At 46.8% G+C, this 19,683-nt stretch overlaps 1 protein-coding gene across 1 annotated transcript in view; it reads right to left on the bottom strand.

Annotated features, from left to right (window-relative positions):
- LOC121845336 (glutamate receptor-interacting protein 1-like) overlaps window positions 1–19,683 on the bottom strand; it is a 248,869-nt gene that overhangs the window by 144,801 nt on the left and 84,385 nt on the right. Inside the window, 1 exon segment of the mRNA XM_042316481.1 lies at window positions 14,378–14,458. Coding sequence (XP_042172415.1) covers window positions 14,378–14,458 — 81 coding nt within the window.

The following is a 19,683-nucleotide window of genomic DNA, read 5'->3' on the forward strand; positions in this document are numbered from 1 at the left end:
GGTTGTGGATGTCTCTGTGTCTGTCTGGAGACTATCAGAGGACAGGGTTGTGGATGTCTCTGTGTCTGTCCAACTGGAGACTATCAGAGGACAGGGTTGTGGATGTCTCTGTGTCTGTCCAACTGGAGACTATCAGAGGACAGGGTTGTGGATGTCTCTGTGTCTGTCCAACTGGAGACTATCAGAGGACAGGGTTGTGGATGTCTCTGTGTGGAGACTATCAGAGGACAGGGTTGTGGATGTCTCTGTGTCTGTCCAACTGGAGACTATCAGAGGACAGGGTTGTGGATGTGTCTGTCCAACTGTGGAGACTATCAGAGGACAGGGTTGTGGATGTCTCTGTGTCTGTCTGGAGACTATCAGAGGACAGGGTTGTGGATGTCTCTGTGTGGAGACTATCAGAGGATAGGGTTGTGGATGTCTCTGTGTCTGTCCAACTGGAGACTATCAGAGGACAGGGTTGTGGATGTCTTTGTGTCTGTCTGGACACTATCAGAGGACAGGGTTGTGGATGTCTCTGTGTCTGTCTGGAGACTATCAGAGGACAGGGTTGTGGATGTCTCTGTGTCTGTCCAACTGCCATGTTGGGGAGGAGATGTCTTTCAGAGAACAGGGTTGTATTGGACACAGAGAAGAACACCAGCTAGCTAATTCAGCCATAAGGTCCAACACTCTTAACCTCGAGAGTACCTTCCCATCCTGCAAGGGGTGAGGTGGAGATGTGTGAGGGGAATGCACACACACACACACACACACACACACACACACACACACGCACACACACGCACACACACACACACACACACCGCAGGAGATGTCAGATCCCCATATCCATCCATCTGCAGTGTGTCAACATTCTAATGACCCAGGTGGAGCAACCTGTCACCCCATCACACAACCAGCTGACCCTGAGGGAGGGAGGGAGGGAGGGAGGGGGAGGGAGGGAGGGAGGGAGGGAGGGAGGGGGAGGGAGGGAGGGAGGGAGGGAGGGAGGGAGGGGGGGGAGGATGGGAGCAGAGGGTGAGGGAGGGAATGGGAGATATAGGGATAGATGAGAGGGAGAGGGAAGGGGAGAGATAGGGAGGCGAGGAGAGAAGAGGAGGAGGGAGGAGGAGATGAGGGAGGGATGGATGAGAGGGGAGGGGAATAGGGGGAGATATGAGGGGAATGGGATAGGAGAGGACTGGGTTGGGGATGGTTGAGGGGAATGAGGAGAGGACAGTCTGTCTGGATGGTCTTCATCAACATAACCAGTCATATCTAACCACTACAATCTGAGACAGTCTGTCTGGAGGGTCTTCATCAACACTACAATCTGAGACAGTCTGTCTGGATGGTCTTCATCAACATAACCAGTCATATCTAACCACTACAATCTGAGACAGTCTGTCTGGAGGGTCTTCATCAACATAACCAGTCATATCTAACACTACAATCTGAGACAGTCTGTCTGGATGGTCTTCATCAACATAACCAGTCATATCTAACCACTACAATCTGAGACAGTCTGTCTGGAGGGTCTTCATCAATGAATTGTGCATCACACTGTGAAGAGACAAACTGTCTCGCTGATCCAAAACCCCACAGACCAGGCTGTGATCTGGTGGGTTATATTTCTGTCTGTGATGCTCAGAATGTGGATAAGCCTCTTAGAATGGTGAGTGGTGAGAGATACGATCAAGAGAGAGAAGCAAGCCTCTGTCTCTCTCTCTCTCCTCATCCACTCTCTTCCTCTCTCCTCCTCCTCCTCTCCTCTCCCTCTCCTTGTCCTCCCTCCTCCTCCTCCTCTCCTCTCTCCTTGTCCTCTCTCCTCCTCCTCCTCCTCTCCTCCACTCTCCTCCTCTAATCACCTCCTCCTCCAATCTCCTCTGCCCTTTTCTATGTCCCATCCTCCCTTCTTCTCCCTCGCTTCTCTCACCCCCCCCCACAGGTCATATCCTCACCTCTGTGCCCGCTCCTGTCCAGTGTGATAGTAGGGTTAGAGGACAGTGAGACAAGGGGACTGCGTCAGACAAAATGTCCTTCTCCTGCTCAGTCATTTCCCCAGTGAGCAGGCCTGACAGATGGCCCTGAGAACAACACACAGCAGGGATACTGTCCAGGACACTTTAAAACCGCGTGATGTAGTGACACCAAGGAACCATGTCCTCCTCTGTCCTCCTTTAACTCTCTGTTTAACTCTCAGAGGACATGAACCCTGTCCTCCTCTGTCCTCCTTTAACTCTCTGTTTAACTCTCAGAGGACATGAACCCTGTCCTCCTCTGTCCTCCTTTAACTCTCTGTTTAACTCTCAGAGGACATGAACCCTGTCCTCCTCTGTCCTCCTTTAACTCTCTGTTTAACTCTCAGAGGACATGAACCCTGTCCTCCTCTGTCCTCCTTTAACTCTCTGTTTAACTCTCAGAGGACATGAACCATGTCCTCCTCTGTCCTCCTTTAACTCTCTGTATACTGTTTCGTGATAAACTGGTAATTGGGGGATACAGTACATTGGCTTGTCGAGGGCCGGCAAACTGTGCCAATATATTATCCTCCAAACACCGTCTTCCAGGGCATTGTCACTTTTATACAACTGGTTACCAACATGTTCAAATAATCATGGACAGTTATTTTATTCATGCTACTTCCTCCTTCCAGGAGATATAGTCCAGACACACATCTAGGGTTGTTACTACACTACAACATGGTTACTACACTACCACATGGTTACTACACTACCACATGGTTACTACACTACAACATGGTTACTACACTACAACATGGTTACTACACTACAACATGGTTACTACACTACAACATGGTTACTACACTACAACATGGTTACTACACTACAACATGGTTACTACACTACCACATGGTTACTACACTACAACATGGTTACTACACTACAACATGGTTACTACACTACTACATGGTTACTACACTACCACATGGTTACTACACTACAACATGGTTACTACACTACAACATGGTTACTACACTACAACATGGTTACTGCACTACAAACCCATGGTTACTACACTACAACATGGTTACTACACTACAACATGGTTACTACACTACAACATGGTTACTACACTACAACATGGTTACTACACTACAACATGGTTACTACACTACAACATGGTTACTACACTACAACATGGTTACTACACTACAACATGGTTACTACACTACAACATGGTTACTACACTACAACATGGTTACTACACTACAACATGGTTACTACACTACAACATGGTTACTACACTACAACATGGTTACTACACTACAAACCCCTGGACACTACCACATGGTTACTACACTACCACATGGTTACTACACTACAACATGGTTACTACACTACAAACCCCTGGACACTACAACATGGTTACTACACTACAACATGGTTACTACACTACAACATGGTTACTACACTACAACATGGTTACTACACTACAACATGGTTACTACACTACAACATGGTTACTACACTACAACATGGTTACTACACTACAATATGGTTACTACACTACAATATGGTTACTACACTACCACATGGTTACTACACTACAATATGGTTACTACACTACAACATGGTTACTACACTACCACATAGTTACTACACTACCACATGGTTACTACACTACAACATGGTTACTACACTACAAACCCCTGGACACTACAACATGGTTACTACACTACAAACCCCTGGACACTACAACATGGTTACTACACTACAACATGGTTACTACACTACCACATGGTTACTACACTACCACATGGTTACTACACTACAACATGGTTACTACACTACCACATGGTTACTACACTACAACATGGTTACTACACTACCACATGGTTACTACACTACAACACGGTTACTACACTACCACATGGTTACTACACTACAACACGGTTACTACACTACAACATGGTTACTACACTATAACACGGTTACTACACTACCACATGGTTACTACACTACAACATGGTTACTACACTACAAACCACTGGCCTCAGATCTATCAAAAGTAGTGCACTATATAGGGGACATATATAGGGGACATATATAAGGGACATATATAGGGGACATATATAGGGGACATATATAGGGTACCTATATAGGGGACATATATAGGGCACATATATAGGGGACATATATAAGGGACATATATAGGGGACATATATAGGGGACAGCGTGCCATTTGAGATGTAGTTCAGGTACAAGCTAGGTGCTGCCAGACAGCCTGTCCTGTCAGTGTCTATCGCCCACTAAGCATATCATTGAAAAAGACCAAGCCATTCTACCCTTTAATTAAATGTTAACTTAAGTCATTTGCATATTGATGAGAATGCCAAAGGGGGCTTCAGGATGGAGAAAAGGAGTTTGGTGTTGGGGTAGTCGTGGGGGGGTGGGGTATCCGTGCACAGCTGAAGTCATTTCCGTGCTAGCGGGTTTGCGGCTAATCGGAAGCGCTAGCTAGCTGGCTGGCAGAGTTGTGATGGGGAGGGGAAGGAGTGTGTGTGTGGGTGTGTGCGTGTGTGTGTGCGAAGGGGACAAACAGGAAGGAAGAGAGGGGACCCGGGGCCTCGGAGAGGGGAAGGAGTGTGTGTGTGCGTGTGTGGGAGGGGGACAAACAGGAAGGAAGAGAGGGGACCCGGGGCCTCGGTTCCCCTTTCTGAAGATTCGCTGCTGTGCCTGGTAATCTGCACTGAACCAAATCAGCCCAGTTTACAACATGCTAGAGTTGATATAAGGTGACCACTGAGCATCAATCAGCCGTAGAGAAAGGCCACTGCCCCTGAAATGGCGATCTCGGACACAAATGATATAGGAGGGACCTTTTCCAACTAATCTCAGCTTCTATGGCTGCCTGAACTTAGAGCCAGCATACCGTATGTCCTGCAGGGTGTTCCTGTCATTGGTGCTCGTCTCTAAGAGATGAGGAGATATTTCTACAGGTTAACATGTGTACCAGAGAGGATGAATGGTTTCTGGGTCTAACAGAGATGTTTTGCTTTCTGCTGCTCTCTCTGTTCTGTCTCCTCTGTTCTCTCTCCTCTGTTCTCTCTCCTCTGTTCTGTCTCCTCTGTTCTCTCTCCTCTGTTCTCTCTCCTCTGTTCTCTCTCCTCTGTTCTGTCTCCTCTGTTCTCTCTCCTCTGTTCTCTCTCCTCTGTTCTCTCTCCTCTGTTCTCTCTCCTCTGTTCTCTCTCCTCTGTTCTCTCTCCTCTGTTCTCTCTCCTCTGTTCTCTCTCCTCTGTTCTCTCTCCTCTGTTCTCTCTCCTCTGTTCTCTCTCCTCTGTTCTCTCTCCTCTGTTCTCTCTCCTCTGTTCTCTCTCCTCTGTTCTCTCTCCTCTGTTCTCTCTCCTCTGTTCTCTCTCCTCTGTTCTCTCTCCTCTGTTCTGTCTCCTCTGTTCTGTCTCTCTGTTCTGTTCCTCTGTCTCCTCTGTTCTGTCTCCTCTGTTCTGTCTCCTCTGTTCTCTCTCCTCTGTTCTCTCTCCTCTGTTCTGTCTCCTCTGTTCTGTCTCCTCTGTTCTGTCTCCTCTGTTCTGTCTCCTCTGTTCTGTCTCCTCTGTTCTGTCTCCTCTGTTCTCTCTCCTCTGTTCTGTCTCCTCTGTTCTCTCTCCTCTGTTCTCTCTCCTCTGTTCTCTCTCCTCTGTTCTCTCTCTTTTCAGGATCTGACTGTGTTTACCTCCCATCTCCTGTCTCTCCAACTTCTCCACCTCTCCCACACCTCCCACAGCACCAGAGGGACAGACAGACAGGTAGGTAGTCACACATCTTTCTCTCTTTCTTGAGTTCTTTCTTTCCCTGTCACCCTTGACCTCTCACGATCTCTCTCTCTCTCTCTCTCTCTCCCGTCATCTCACTGTGTGTGGGCGAGGAGAGGATGAAGTCATCTGTGCACATAACTATATTTGAATCAACAAGTGCTTCAGAAATTCAAGACAAGACTTGAATAATGCATTAAGTCTGTTAGGAGAAAGAGAGTGAACGAGTGTTTCAGAGATGGTTCATGCATTTACTGTCTGTTTAAAACTCACGTAGTCGTTGACACCTTCTATCTGTCGTCTCGTAAAATGGCTCCCGGATGCTCATAACCTCTGAGTTATCATTTCCTATAACACTGGTTTCATCAAAACTAATAAAACAGGAACTAGCTATAAAACACAAACACCATAACTCTAACCTGGGGCGGCAGGGTAGCCTAGTGGTTAGAGCGTTGGACTAAACAGGAACTAGCTATAAAACACAAACCCCATAACTCTAACCTGGGGCGGCAGGGTAGCCTAGTGGTTAGAGCGTTGGACTAAACAGGAACTTGCTATAAAACACAAACCTCATCACTCTAACCTGGGGCGGCAGGGTAGCCTAGTGGTTAGAGCGTTGGACTAAACAGGAACTAGCTATAAAACACAAACACCATAACTCTAACCTGGGGCGGCAGGGTAGCCTAGTGGTTAGAGCGTTGGACTAAACAGGAACTAGCTATAAAACACAAACACCATAACTCTAACCTGGGGCGGCAGGGTAGCCTAGTGGTTAGAGCGTTGGACTAAACAGGAACTAGCTATAAAACACAAACACCATAACTCTAACCTGGGGCGGCAGGGTAGCCTAGTGGTTAGAGCGTTGGACTAAACAGGAACTAGCTATAAAACACAAACCCCATAACTCTAACCTGGGGCGGCAGGGTAGCCTAGTGGTTAGAGCGTTGGACTAAACAGGAACTAGCTATAAAACACAAACCCCATAACTCTAACCTGGGGCGGCAGGGTAGCCTAGTGGTTAGAGCGTTGGACTAAACAGGAACTAGCTATAAAACACAAACACCATAACTCTAACCTGGGGCGGCAGGGTAGCCTAGTGGTTAGAGCGTTGGACTAAACAGGAACTAGCTATAAAACACAAACCCCATAACTCTAACCTGGGGCGGCAGGGTAGCCTAGTGGTTAGAGCGTTGGACTAAACAGGAACTAGCTATAAAACACAAACACCATAACTCTAACCTGGGGCGGCAGGGTAGCCTAGTGATTAGAGCGTTGGACTAAACAGGAACTAACTATAAAACACAAACACCATAACTCTAACCTGGGGCGGCAGGGTAGCCTAGTGGTTAGAGCGTTGGACTAAACAGGAACTAGCTATAAAACACAAACACCATAACTCTAACCTGGGGCGGCACGGTAGCCTAGTGGTTAGAGCGTTGGACTAAACAGGAACTAACTATAAAACACAAACACCATAACTCTAACCTGGGGTGGCAGGGTAGCCTAGTGGTTAGAGCGTTGGTAAACAGGAACTAGCTATAAAACACAAACACCATAACTCTAACCTGGGGCGGCAGGGTAGCCTAGTGATTAGAGCGTTGGACTAAACAGGAACTAGCTATAAAACACAAACACCATAACTCTAACCTGGGGCGGCAGGGTAGCCTAGTGATTAGAGCGTTGGACTAAACAGGAACTAACTATAAAACACAAACACCATAACTCTAACCTGGGGCGGCAGGGTAGCCTAGTGGTTAGAGAGTTGGACTAAACAGGAACTAACTATAAAACACAAACCCCATAACTCTAACCTGGGGCGGCAGGGTAGCCTAGTGGTTAGAGAGTTGGACTAAACAGGAACTAGCTATAAAACACAAACACCATAACTCTAACCTGGGGCGGCAGGGTAGCCTAGTGGTTAGAGCGTTGGACTAAACAGGAACTAGCTATAAAACACAAACACCATAACTCTAACCTGGGGCGGCAGGGTAGCCTAGTGGTTAGAGCGTTGGACTAAACAGGAACTAGCTATAAAACACAAACACCATAACTCTAACCTGGGGCGGCAGGGTAGCCTAGTGGTTAGAGCGTTGGACTAAACAGGAACTAGCTATAAAACACAAACACCATAACTCTAACCTGGGGCGGCAGGGTAGCCTAGTGGTTAGAGCGTTGGACTAAACAGGAACTAACTATAAAACACAAACACCATAACTCTAACCTGGGGCGGCAGGGTAGCCTAGTGGTTAGAGAGTTGGACTAAACAGGAACTAGCTATAAAACACAAACACCATAACTCTAACCTGGGGCGGCAGGGTAGCCTAGTGGTTAGAGCGTTGGACTAAACAGGAACTAACTATAAAACACAAACACCATAACTCTAACCTGGGGCGGCAGGGTAGCCTAGTGGTTAGAGCGTTGGACTAAACAGGAACTAGCTATAAAACACAAACACCATAACTCTAACCTGGGGCGGCAGGGTAGCCTAGTGGTTAGAGCGTTGGACTAAACAGGAACTAGCTATAAAACACAAACACCATAACTCTAACCTGGGGCGGCAGGGTAGCCTAGTGGTTAGAGAGTTGGACTAAACAGGAACTAGCTATAAAACACAAACACCATAACTCTAACCTGGGGCGGCAGGGTAGCCTAGTGGTTAGAGCGTTGGACTAAACAGGAACTAGCTATAAAACACAAACACCATAACTCTAACCTGATAAGTACATCACATCCATGTAACAGGTCAAATGGAATCAATAAGTACCAAAGAGGAAACACTCCCTGAACCAACCGAGGAGGGTATTGATACAGTCCCCTGAACCAACCGAGGAGGGTATTGATACAGTCCCCTGAACCAACCGAGGAGGGTATTGAAACAGTCCCCTGAACCAACAGAGGGTATTGAAACAGGCCCCTGAACCGACGGAGGGTATTGATAACCAACGGAGGGTATTGATAACCAACGGAGGGTATTGATACAGTCCCCTGAACCAACAGAGGAGGGTATTGATACAGTCCCTGAACCAACCGAGGAGGGTATTGATACAGTCCCCTGAACCAACGGAGGGTATTGAAACAGCCCCTGAACCAACAGAGGGTATTGAAACAGCCCCCTGAACCAACGGAGGGTATTGAAACAGTCCCCTGAACCAACGGAGGGTATTGAAACAGCCCCTGAACCAACGGAGGGTATTGAAACAGCCCCTGAACCAACAGAGGGTATTGAAACAGCCCCTGAACCAACGGAGGGTATTGATAACCAACGGAGGGTATTGATACAGTCCCCTGAACCAACGGAGGGTATTGAAACAGTCCCCTGAACCAACGGAGGGTATTGAAACAGCCCCCTGAACCAACGGAGGGTATTGAAACAGCCCCTGAACCAACGGAGGGTATTGAAACAGCCCCTGAACCAACGGAGGGTATTGAAACAGCCCCTGAACCAACGGAGGGTATTGAAACAGTCCCCTGAACCAACGGAGGGTATTGATAACCAACGGAGGGTATTGATAACCGACGGAGGGTATTGATAACCGACGGAGGGTATTGATACAGTCCCCTGAACCAACGGAGGGTATTGATAACCAACGGAGGGTATTGATACAGTCCCCTGAACCAACGGAGGGTATTGATAACCAACGGAGGGTATTGATACAGTCCCCTGAACCAACGGAGGGTATTGATAACCAACGGAGGGTATTGATAACCGACGGAGGGTATTGATACAGTCCCCTGAACCAACGGAGGGTATTGATACAGCCCCTGAACCAACGGAGGGTATTGATACAGTCCCCTGAACCAACGGAGGGTATTGATACAGCCCCTGAACCAACAGAGGGTATTGAAACAGCCCCTGAACCAACGGAGGGTATTGATAACCAACGGAGGGTATTGATAACCGACGGAGGGTATTGATACAGTCCCCTGAACCAACGGAGGGTATTGAAACAGCCCCTGAACCAACGGAGGGTATTGAAACAGCCCCCTGAACCAGATGAGGCTGGTGTAACTGAAGTGAAATGGCTAGCTAGTTAGCGCGCGCTAATAGCGTTTCAAACGTCACTCGCTCTGAGCCTTCTAGTAGTTGTTCCCCTTGCTCTGCATGGGTAACGCTGCTTCGATGGTGGCTGTTGTCGTTGTGTTACTGGTTCGAGCCCAGGGAGGAGCGAGGAGAGGGATGGAAGCTATACTGTTACACTGGCAATCCTAAAGTGCCTATAAGAACATCCAATAGTCAAAGGTTAATGAAATACAAATGGTATAGAGAAATAGTCCTATATTTCCTATAATAACTACAACCTATAACTTCTTACCTGGGAATATTGAAGTCTCATGTTAAAAGGAACCACCAGCTTTCATATGTTCTCATGTTCTGAGCAAGGAACTGAAACGTTAGCTTTCTTACATGGCACATATTGCACTTTTACTTTCTTCTCCAACACTTTGTTTTTGCATTATTTAAACCAAATTGAACATGTTTCATTATTTACTTGAGGCTAAATTGATTTTATTGATGTATTATATGAAGTTAAAATAAGTGTTCATTCAGTATTGTTGTAATTGGCATTATTACAAATACGTAAATACATTTTAAAAATCGGTCGATTAATCGGTATCGGCTTTGAAGAATCATAATCGGTCGACCTCTAGTGGATAATATGGTAATACTGTTGCTACACTGTTTCAATACACACTCTCTCTCTCTCTCTCTCTCTCTGTCTCTCTCACTCACACACACACACACACACACGTACACACACACGTACACACGTACACACACACACACACACACACACACACACACACACACACACACACACACACGTACACACACACGTACACACACACACACACACACACGTACACACACACGTACACACACACACACACACACGTACACACACACGTACACACACACGTACACACACACGTACACACGTACACACACACACACGCACACACACACACACACACACACACTTTGTTATTCTATCCTGGTGGGGACTTAACATTGATTTAGTTATTCCATTCAAATTCCTACTTTCACTAACCTCCAACCCAAAACCTAACCCTAACCATAATTGCAACCCTGAATCTAACCCGTACCCTAAAGTCCTATTTTCTATAACTCCTAACCCTAATTCTAACCTAAAACCTAACCCTGAATCTAACCCCTAAGCTTTAAATAGCCTTTGTCTAATGAGGGATAATTTTGACTATCCTTATGGATAACATCACAGATTACAGAGCACGACCAGCCTGACCTCTTGTTGCTACAGCGACCAGACTGACCTCAGGGCTGATGACTTCAGGAGATGGTTATGATGCCCTTAGTGCCTCCAGACAAAAGATTACGGACAGACACTGGCTAAAAAAAACATAATCGCTATCTCCCTCTTTAACAAAAACCATAATCACTATCTCCCTCTTTTTCAAACAGATCCAAACATCTCTATCCATCCCCCAGTCTGTCCCTGACTAAACTCTCTCTCTGAAGCCAATGAGGCCCGTGTGTATAATAGCAGGATGGCTCTGAATCGGCAGTGCAGGCTATCACTTTTATCTCGCTCTAGAGCTGAGCCTGGCGTTGTTGTTGTTGTTGTTGTTGAGAGAACAGCTTGTTAATAACTCTCAGACGAGCCAGGAGACGCAACACATACCCAGTAATCTGTTACTCAGAGAGTTGGCTCCCAGCGATATAACACATTCTGATAGAGCTCACTGAGTCCACGAGATAACAACACATTCTGATAGAGCTCACTGAGTCAATGAGATAACAACACATTCTGATAGAGCTCACTGAGTCCATGAGATAACAACACATTCTGATAGAGCTCACTGAGTCCACGAGATAACAACACATTCTGATAGAGCTCACTGAGTCCACGAGATAACAACACATTCTGATAGAGCTCACTGAGTCCATGAGATAACAACACATTCTGATAGAGCTCACTGTCCACGAGATAACAACACATTCTGATAGAGCTCACTGTCCACGAGATAACAACACATTCTGATAGAGCTCACTGAGTCCACGAGATAACAACACATTCTGATAGAGCTCACTGTCCACGAGATAACAATACATTCTGATAGAGCTCACTGAGTCCACGGGATAACAACACATTCTGATAGAGCTCACTGTCCACGAGATAACAACACATTCTAATAGAGCTCACTGAGTCCACGAGATAACAACACATTCTGATAGAGCTCACTGTCCACGAGATAACAACACATTCTGATAGAGCTCACTGAGTCCACGAGATAACAACACATTCTGATAGAGCTCACTGAGTCCCAGAGATAACAACACATTCTGATAGAGCTCACTGTCCACGAGATAACAATACATTCTGATAGAGCTCACTGAGTCCACGGGATAACAACACATTCTGATAGAGCTCACTGTCCACGAGATAACAACACATTCTGATAGAGCTCACTGAGTCCACGAGATAACAACACATTCTGATAGAGCTCACTGAGTCCATGAGATAACAACACATTCTGATAGAGCTCACTGTCCACGAGATAACAACACATTCTGATAGAGCTCACTGTCCACGAGATAACAACACATTCTGATAGAGCTCACTGAGTCCACGAGATAACAACACATTCTGATAGAGCTCACTGTCCACGAGATAACAATACATTCTGATAGAGCTCACTGAGTCCACGGGATAACAACACATTCTGATAGAGCTCACTGTCCACGAGATAACAACACATTCTAATAGAGCTCACTGAGTCCACGAGATAACAACACATTCTGATAGAGCTCACTGTCCACGAGATAACAACACATTCTGATAGAGCTCACTGAGTCCACGAGATAACAACACATTCTGATAGAGCTCACTGTCCACGAGATAACAATACATTCTGATAGAGCTCACTGAGTCCACGGGATAACAACACATTCTGATAGAGCTCACTGTCCACGAGATAACAACACATTCTAATAGAGCTCACTGAGTCCACGAGATAACAACACATTCTGATAGAGCTCACTGTCCACGAGATAACAACACATTCTGATAGAGCTCACTGAGTCCACGAGATAACAACACATTCTGATAGAGCTCACTGAGTCCACGAGATAACAACACATTCTGATAGAGCTCACTGAGTCAATGAGATAACAACACATTCTGATAGAGCTCACTGAGTCAATGAGATAACAACACATTCTGATAGAGCTCACTGAGTCAATGAGATAACAACACATTCTGATAGAGCTCACTGTCCACGAGATAACAACACATTCTGATAGAGCTCACTGAGTCAATGAGATAACAACACATTCTGATAGAGCTCACTGAGTCCATGAGATAACAACACATTCTGATAGAGCTCACTGAGTCCATGAGATAACAACACATTCTAATAGAGCTCACTGAGTCCACGAGATAACAACACATTCTGATAGAGCTCACTGAGTCCATGAGATAACAACACATTCTAATAGAGCTCACTGAGTCAATGAGATAACAACACATTCTGATAGAGCTCACTGAGTCAATGAGATAACAACACATTCTGATAGAGCTCACTGAGTCAATGAGATAACAACACATTCTGATAGAGCTCACTGTCCACGAGATAACAACACATTCTGATAGAGCTCACTGAGTCCATGAGATAACAACACATTCTAATAGAGCTCACTGAGTCAATGAGATAACAACACATTCTGATAGAGCTCACTGAGTCAATGAGATAACAACACATTCTGATAGAGCTCACTGAGTCCACGAGATAACAACACATTCTGATAGAGCTCACTGAGTCCACGGGATAACAACACATTCTGATAGAGCTCACTGTCCACGAGATAACAACACATTCTGATAGAGCTCACTGAGTCCACGGGATAACAACACATTCTGATAGAGCTCACTGTCCACGAGATAACAACACATTCTAATAGAGCTCACTGAGTCCACGGGATAACAACACATTCTGATAGAGCTCACTGTCCACGAGATAACAACACATTCTGATAGAGCTCACTGAGTCCACGGGATAACAACACATTCTGATAGAGCTCACTGTCCACGAGATAACAACACATTCTAATAGAGCTCACTGAGTCCACGGGATAACAACACATTCTGATAGAGCTCACTGAGTCAATGAGATAACAACACATTCTAATAGAGCTCACTGAGTCCAGAGATAACAACACATTCTGATAGAGCTCACTGAGTCCGTGTAAAAGTGTTCAATATATCCTGTTCAGGACATTTAGAGCATGTTTGGTTTTATATTGTTGACGCGCAGACCGTTTCTTTCAGAGGCAAAGAGAGACATTTACGGGTGTGAAGGGGCAGAGGGTCAGGTGAGGTAAGGACAGGTACAGGCAGGTAAGGGATCACAACATATTGAAGTATGCATTGAACTGACTGGTGAGGGGAAGGGCTAATCTAGCTCATTGGGAGGTGTGGGTTAGGTAGTAGGTGGGAGGTATTAGGTGACGAGTGTCCAATCAGGTAAGGGGTGATGGGTCGATCACGTTTGGGGACAATCAGGTTAGGGTTCATAGGTGAGAGATTAAAAGTCAAGGCTCAGTGAGGGGTCAGAGGTCAGGGTCGAGAGGTTATGTATCCTTACCTGGGATACTCTGCCTCCTGATGGCCAGCGCTCCATCCGGTGGCCTGGAGGGGTTGGAGTGCTTTGTGTAAGGCCCCTCATCTGGAGAACAACAAGGAAGGGAAAGACACTGTCAGCTACTGGGTTGGGATGGCTACTGTAACACTCACAACCACACAGTCAACAACCCTCTCACCAGGACCAAGGAGTCAGATAGCACTACTCACAGTCAACAACCCTCTCACCAGGACCAAGGAGTTAGATAGCACTCACAGCCACACAGTCAACAACCCTCTCACCAGGACCAAGGAGTCAGATAGCACTCACAACAACACAGTCAACAACCCTCTCACCAGGACCAAGGAGGCAGATAGCACTACTCACAGTCAACATCCCCCTCACCAGGACCAAGGAGACAAATAGCACTACTCACACTCAACAACCCCCTCACCAGGACCAAGGAGACAAATAGCACTACTCACAGTCAACAACCCCTCACCAGGACCAAGGAGTCAGATAGCACTACAACCACACAGTCAACAACCCCCTCGCCAGGACCAAGGAGTCAGATAGCACTACTCACAGTCAACAACCCTCTCACCAGGACCAAGGAGTCAAATAGCACTACAACCACACAGTCAACAACCCCTCACCAGGACCAAGAAGTCAGATAGCACTACAACCACACAGTCAACAACCCCTCACCAGGACCAAGGAGTCAGATAGCACTACTCACAGTCAACAACCCCTCACCAGGACCAAAGAAGCAGATAGCACTACTCACAGTCAACAACCCCCTCACCAGGACCAAGGAGACAGATAGCACTCACAACCACACAGTCAACAACCCCCTCGCCAGGACCAAGGAGTCAGATAGCACTACTCACAGTCAACAACCCTCTCACCAGGACCAAGGAGTCAAATAGCACTACAACCACACAGTCAACAACCCCCTCACCAGGACCAAGAAGTCAGATAGCACTACAACCACACAGTCAACAACCCCTCACCAGGACCAAGGAGTCAGATAGCACTACAACCACACAGTCAACAACCCCTCACCAGGACCAAGGAGTCAGATAGCACTACTCACAGTCAACAACCCCCTCACCAGGACCAAAGAAGCAGATAGCACTACTCACAGTCAACAACCCCTCACCAGGACCAAGGAGACAGATAGCACTCACAACCACACAGTCAACAACCCTCTCACCAGGACCAAGGAGTCAAATAGCACTACAACCACACAGTCAACAACCCCTCACCAGGACCAAGAAGTCAGATAGCACTACAACCACACAGTCAACAACCCCCTCACCAGGACCAAGGAGTCAGATAGCACTACTCACAGTCAACAACCCCTCACCAGGACCAAGGAGACAGATAGCACTACTCACAGTCAACAACCCCTCACCAGGACCAAGGAGTCAGATAGCACTACTCACAGTCAACAACCCCTCACCAGGACCAAGGAGTCAGATAGCACTACTCACAGTCAACAACCCCCTCACCAGGACCAAGGAGTCAGATAGCACTACTCACAGTCAACAACCCCCTCACCAGGACCAAGGAGTCAGATAGCACTACTCACAGTCAACAACCCCCTCACCAGGACCAAGGAGTCAGATAGCACTACTCACAGTCAACAACCCCCTAACCAGGACCAAGGAGTCAGATAGCACTACTCACAGTCAACAACCCCCTCACCAGGACCAAGGAGTCAGATAGCACTACTCACAGTCAACAACCCCCTCACCAGGACCAAGGAGTCAGATAGCACTACTCACAGTCAACAACCCCTCACCAGGACCAAGGAGTCAGATAGCACTACTCACAGTCAACAACCCCCTCACCAGGACCAAGGAGTCAGATAGCACTACTCACACAGTCAACAACCCCTCACCAGGACCAAGGAGTCAGATAGCACTACTCACAGTCAACAACCCCCTCACCAGGACCAAGGAGTCAGATAGCACTACTCACAGTCAACAACCCCCTCACCAGGACCAAGGAGTCAGATAGCACTACTCACAGTCAACAACCCCCTCACCAGGACCAAGGAGTCAGATAGCACTACTCACAGTCAACAACCCCCTCACCAGGACCAAGGAGTCAGATAGCACTACTCACAGTCAACAACCCCTAACCAGGACCAAGGAGTCAGATAGCACTACTCACAGTCAACAACCCCTCACCAGGACCAAGGAGTCAGATAGCACTACTCACAGTCAACAACCCCCTCACCAGGACCAAGGAGTCAGATAGCACTACTCACAGTCAACAACCCCCTCACCAGGACCAAGGAGTCAGATAGCACTACTCACAGTCAACAACCCCCTCACCAGGACCAAGGAGTCAGATAGCACTACTCACAGTCAACAACCCCCTCACCAGGACCAAGGAGTCAGATAGCACTACTCACAGTCAACAACCCCCTCACCAGGACCAAGGAGTCAGATAGCACTACTCACAGTCAACAACCCCCTCACCAGGACCAAGGAGTCAGATAGCACTACTCACAGTCAACAACCCCCTCACCAGGACCAAGGAGTCAGATAGCACTACTCACAGTCAACAACCCCTCACCAGGACCAAGGAGTCAGATAGCACTACTCACAGTCAACAACCCCTCACCAGGACCAAGGAGTCAGATAGCACTACTCACAGTCAACAACCCCCTCACCAGGACCAAGGAGTCAGATAGCACTACTCACAGTCAACAACCCCTAACCAGGACCAAGGAGTCAGATAGCACTACTCACAGTCAACAACCCCCTCACCAGGACCAAGGAGTCAGATAGCACTACTCACAGTCAACAACCCTCTCACCAGGACCAAGGAGACAGATAGCACTACTCACAGTCAACAACCCCCTCACCAGGACCAAGGAGACAGATAGCACTACTCACAGTCAACAACCCCTCACCAGGACCAAGGAGTCAGATAGCACTACTCACAGTCAACAACCCCTCACCAGGACCAAGGAGACAGATAGCACTACTCACAGTCAACAACCCCCTCACCAGGACCAAGGAGTCAGATAGCACTACTCACAGTCAACAACCCCCTCACCAGGACCAAGGAGTCAGATAGCACTCACAACCACATTTTTTTTTTTTTGCCTTTATTTAACTAGGCAAGTCAGTTAAGAACAAATTCTTATTTTCAATGACGGCCTAGGAACAGTGGGTTAACTGCCTGTTCAGGGGCAGAACGACAGATTTGTACCTTGTCAGCTCGGGGATTCGAACTTGCAACCTTCCGGTTACTAGTCCAACGCTCTAACCACTAGGCTACCCTGCCGCCTCTACACTCTAACCACTAGGCTACCCTGCCCTTGATAGGACTCAAACAAGACATTGAGAGGATAACAACAAGGAAGTGAATCCAAGCGTCCAACACAACAGACACACATCCAACACCACATCAGTCCTGCGACAGCACTCACAAACACAGAGTACATGATGAAGAGTACACCCCCCCGGCCTTGAGCTCCAGTAGAGAAGGCAATACCGTCATAGTTCTCATAACGCTATTGAGATAACGTAAATACGAGATAACGCTCTTGAGATAACGTAAATACGAGATAACGCTATTGAGATAACGTAAATACGAAATAACGGTCTTGAGATAACGTAAATATGAGATAACGCTCTTGAGATAACGTAAATACGAGATAACGCTCATGAGATAACGTAAATACGAGATAACGCTCATGAGATAACGTAAATACGAGATAATGCTCTGAGATAACGTTAAATACGAAGAATAAATTACTGTTATTTGAAAAGTAAATGACTGAAATTAGTATAAATATATATACTATATATATACACCGGACAATTTATTAACCCATCTAGTACCGGGTCGGACCCTCTTTGGCTTCCAGAACAGCCTGAATTCTTTGGGGCATGGATTCTACAAGTCGGGAAACATTCTAAGGGGACGTTGGTCCATGCTGACGCGATGACATCGTGTTGCTGTAGATACCACCTCCACCAGCCTGTCCCGTTGACACCAGGCAGGATGGGACCATGGACTCGTGCTGCTTAGGCCAAACCCTGACTCTACCATCAGCAGGACTTAACAGGAACCGGGATTCGTCGATCCAGGAGATGTTTTTCTACACCTTGATAGTCCAGTGTTGGTGATGGCCTGCCCACTGGAGCTGCTTCTTCTTGTTTTCAGCTGATAGGAACCCAGGGTGTTCGTCTGCTGCAATAGCCAATCCGTGACAAGGACCGACACGTTGTGAGTTCTGAGCCATTATTTTCCACCCATCTAGTACGGAGTCAGATCCCCCTTTGCCTCCAGAACAGCCTGAATTCTTCAGGGCACTGAAACATTGCTCAAATTGGTGTTTTTCCACTCTTCAGTTGTCCAGTGTTGGTGATGGCCCGCCCAATAGAGCAGCTTCTTCTTGTTTTTAGCTGATAGGAACCCAGGGTGGTCGTCTGCTGCTATAGCCAATCCGTGACGAGGACCCGACGAGAGATGTCCTTCTGCGCACCACTGTTGTACTACTCCGTTGTTTTGTGGTCCGCCTGATAGCTTGCATCTCATCAACGAGGTGTTTTCCACCCACAGGACTGCCGCTGACTGGATGTTTGTGTTTGTTGTACCGTTTTCTGTAAACTCTAGACACTGTCGTGCGTGAAAATCCCAGGAGGCCGTTTCTGAGAGACTGGAACAGGTGCGTCTGACACTGATGATCAACAACACTCAAGGTCGCTCAGGTCACTCATTTTGCCCATTATAATGTAAAACAGTAACTGAATGCCTCGATGCCTGTCTGCCTGCTAGATATAGCAAGCCACAGCCACTTGACTCACTGTCTGAAGGAGCATCCGTTTTCATGAACTGGGTGGTGTACCTAATAAACTGTCCGTTGAGTGTGTAAATTACACACACATACATATATATATATATATATATATATACACACTGTGCATTTGGGAAAGTATTCAGACCACCTTAATTTTTCCACATTTTGTTACGTTACAGCCTGTGATATTCCATTTTTATAATTTTTTTAATAAAAATTAGCAAACATTTCTAAAAAATGTTTTGCTTTGTCATTATGGGGTACAAGGGCAGGAGTCTGAATACTTTCTGAATGCTCTGTAGACTGATTATGTTTCACTGTCTTCACTGTCATCAGATAGGTGCAGACGTTCCCCTTGGCGGCTCGGTATCGGAGCGGCTCCTGGACGACCCAACCTGTCAACGACGGCATAACAACTTTGACATGTTAACATTTTGAGGTGAAAGACAACAGAGAGTAGAGAGTAGTCTCTGACAGGACCAGGAAGACAACACTCAATCAA

The sequence above is a fragment of the Oncorhynchus tshawytscha genome, unplaced genomic scaffold (genome assembly GCF_018296145.1).
Source record: "Oncorhynchus tshawytscha isolate Ot180627B unplaced genomic scaffold, Otsh_v2.0 Un_contig_4627_pilon_pilon, whole genome shotgun sequence".
NCBI lineage: Eukaryota > Metazoa > Chordata > Actinopteri > Salmoniformes > Salmonidae > Oncorhynchus > Oncorhynchus tshawytscha.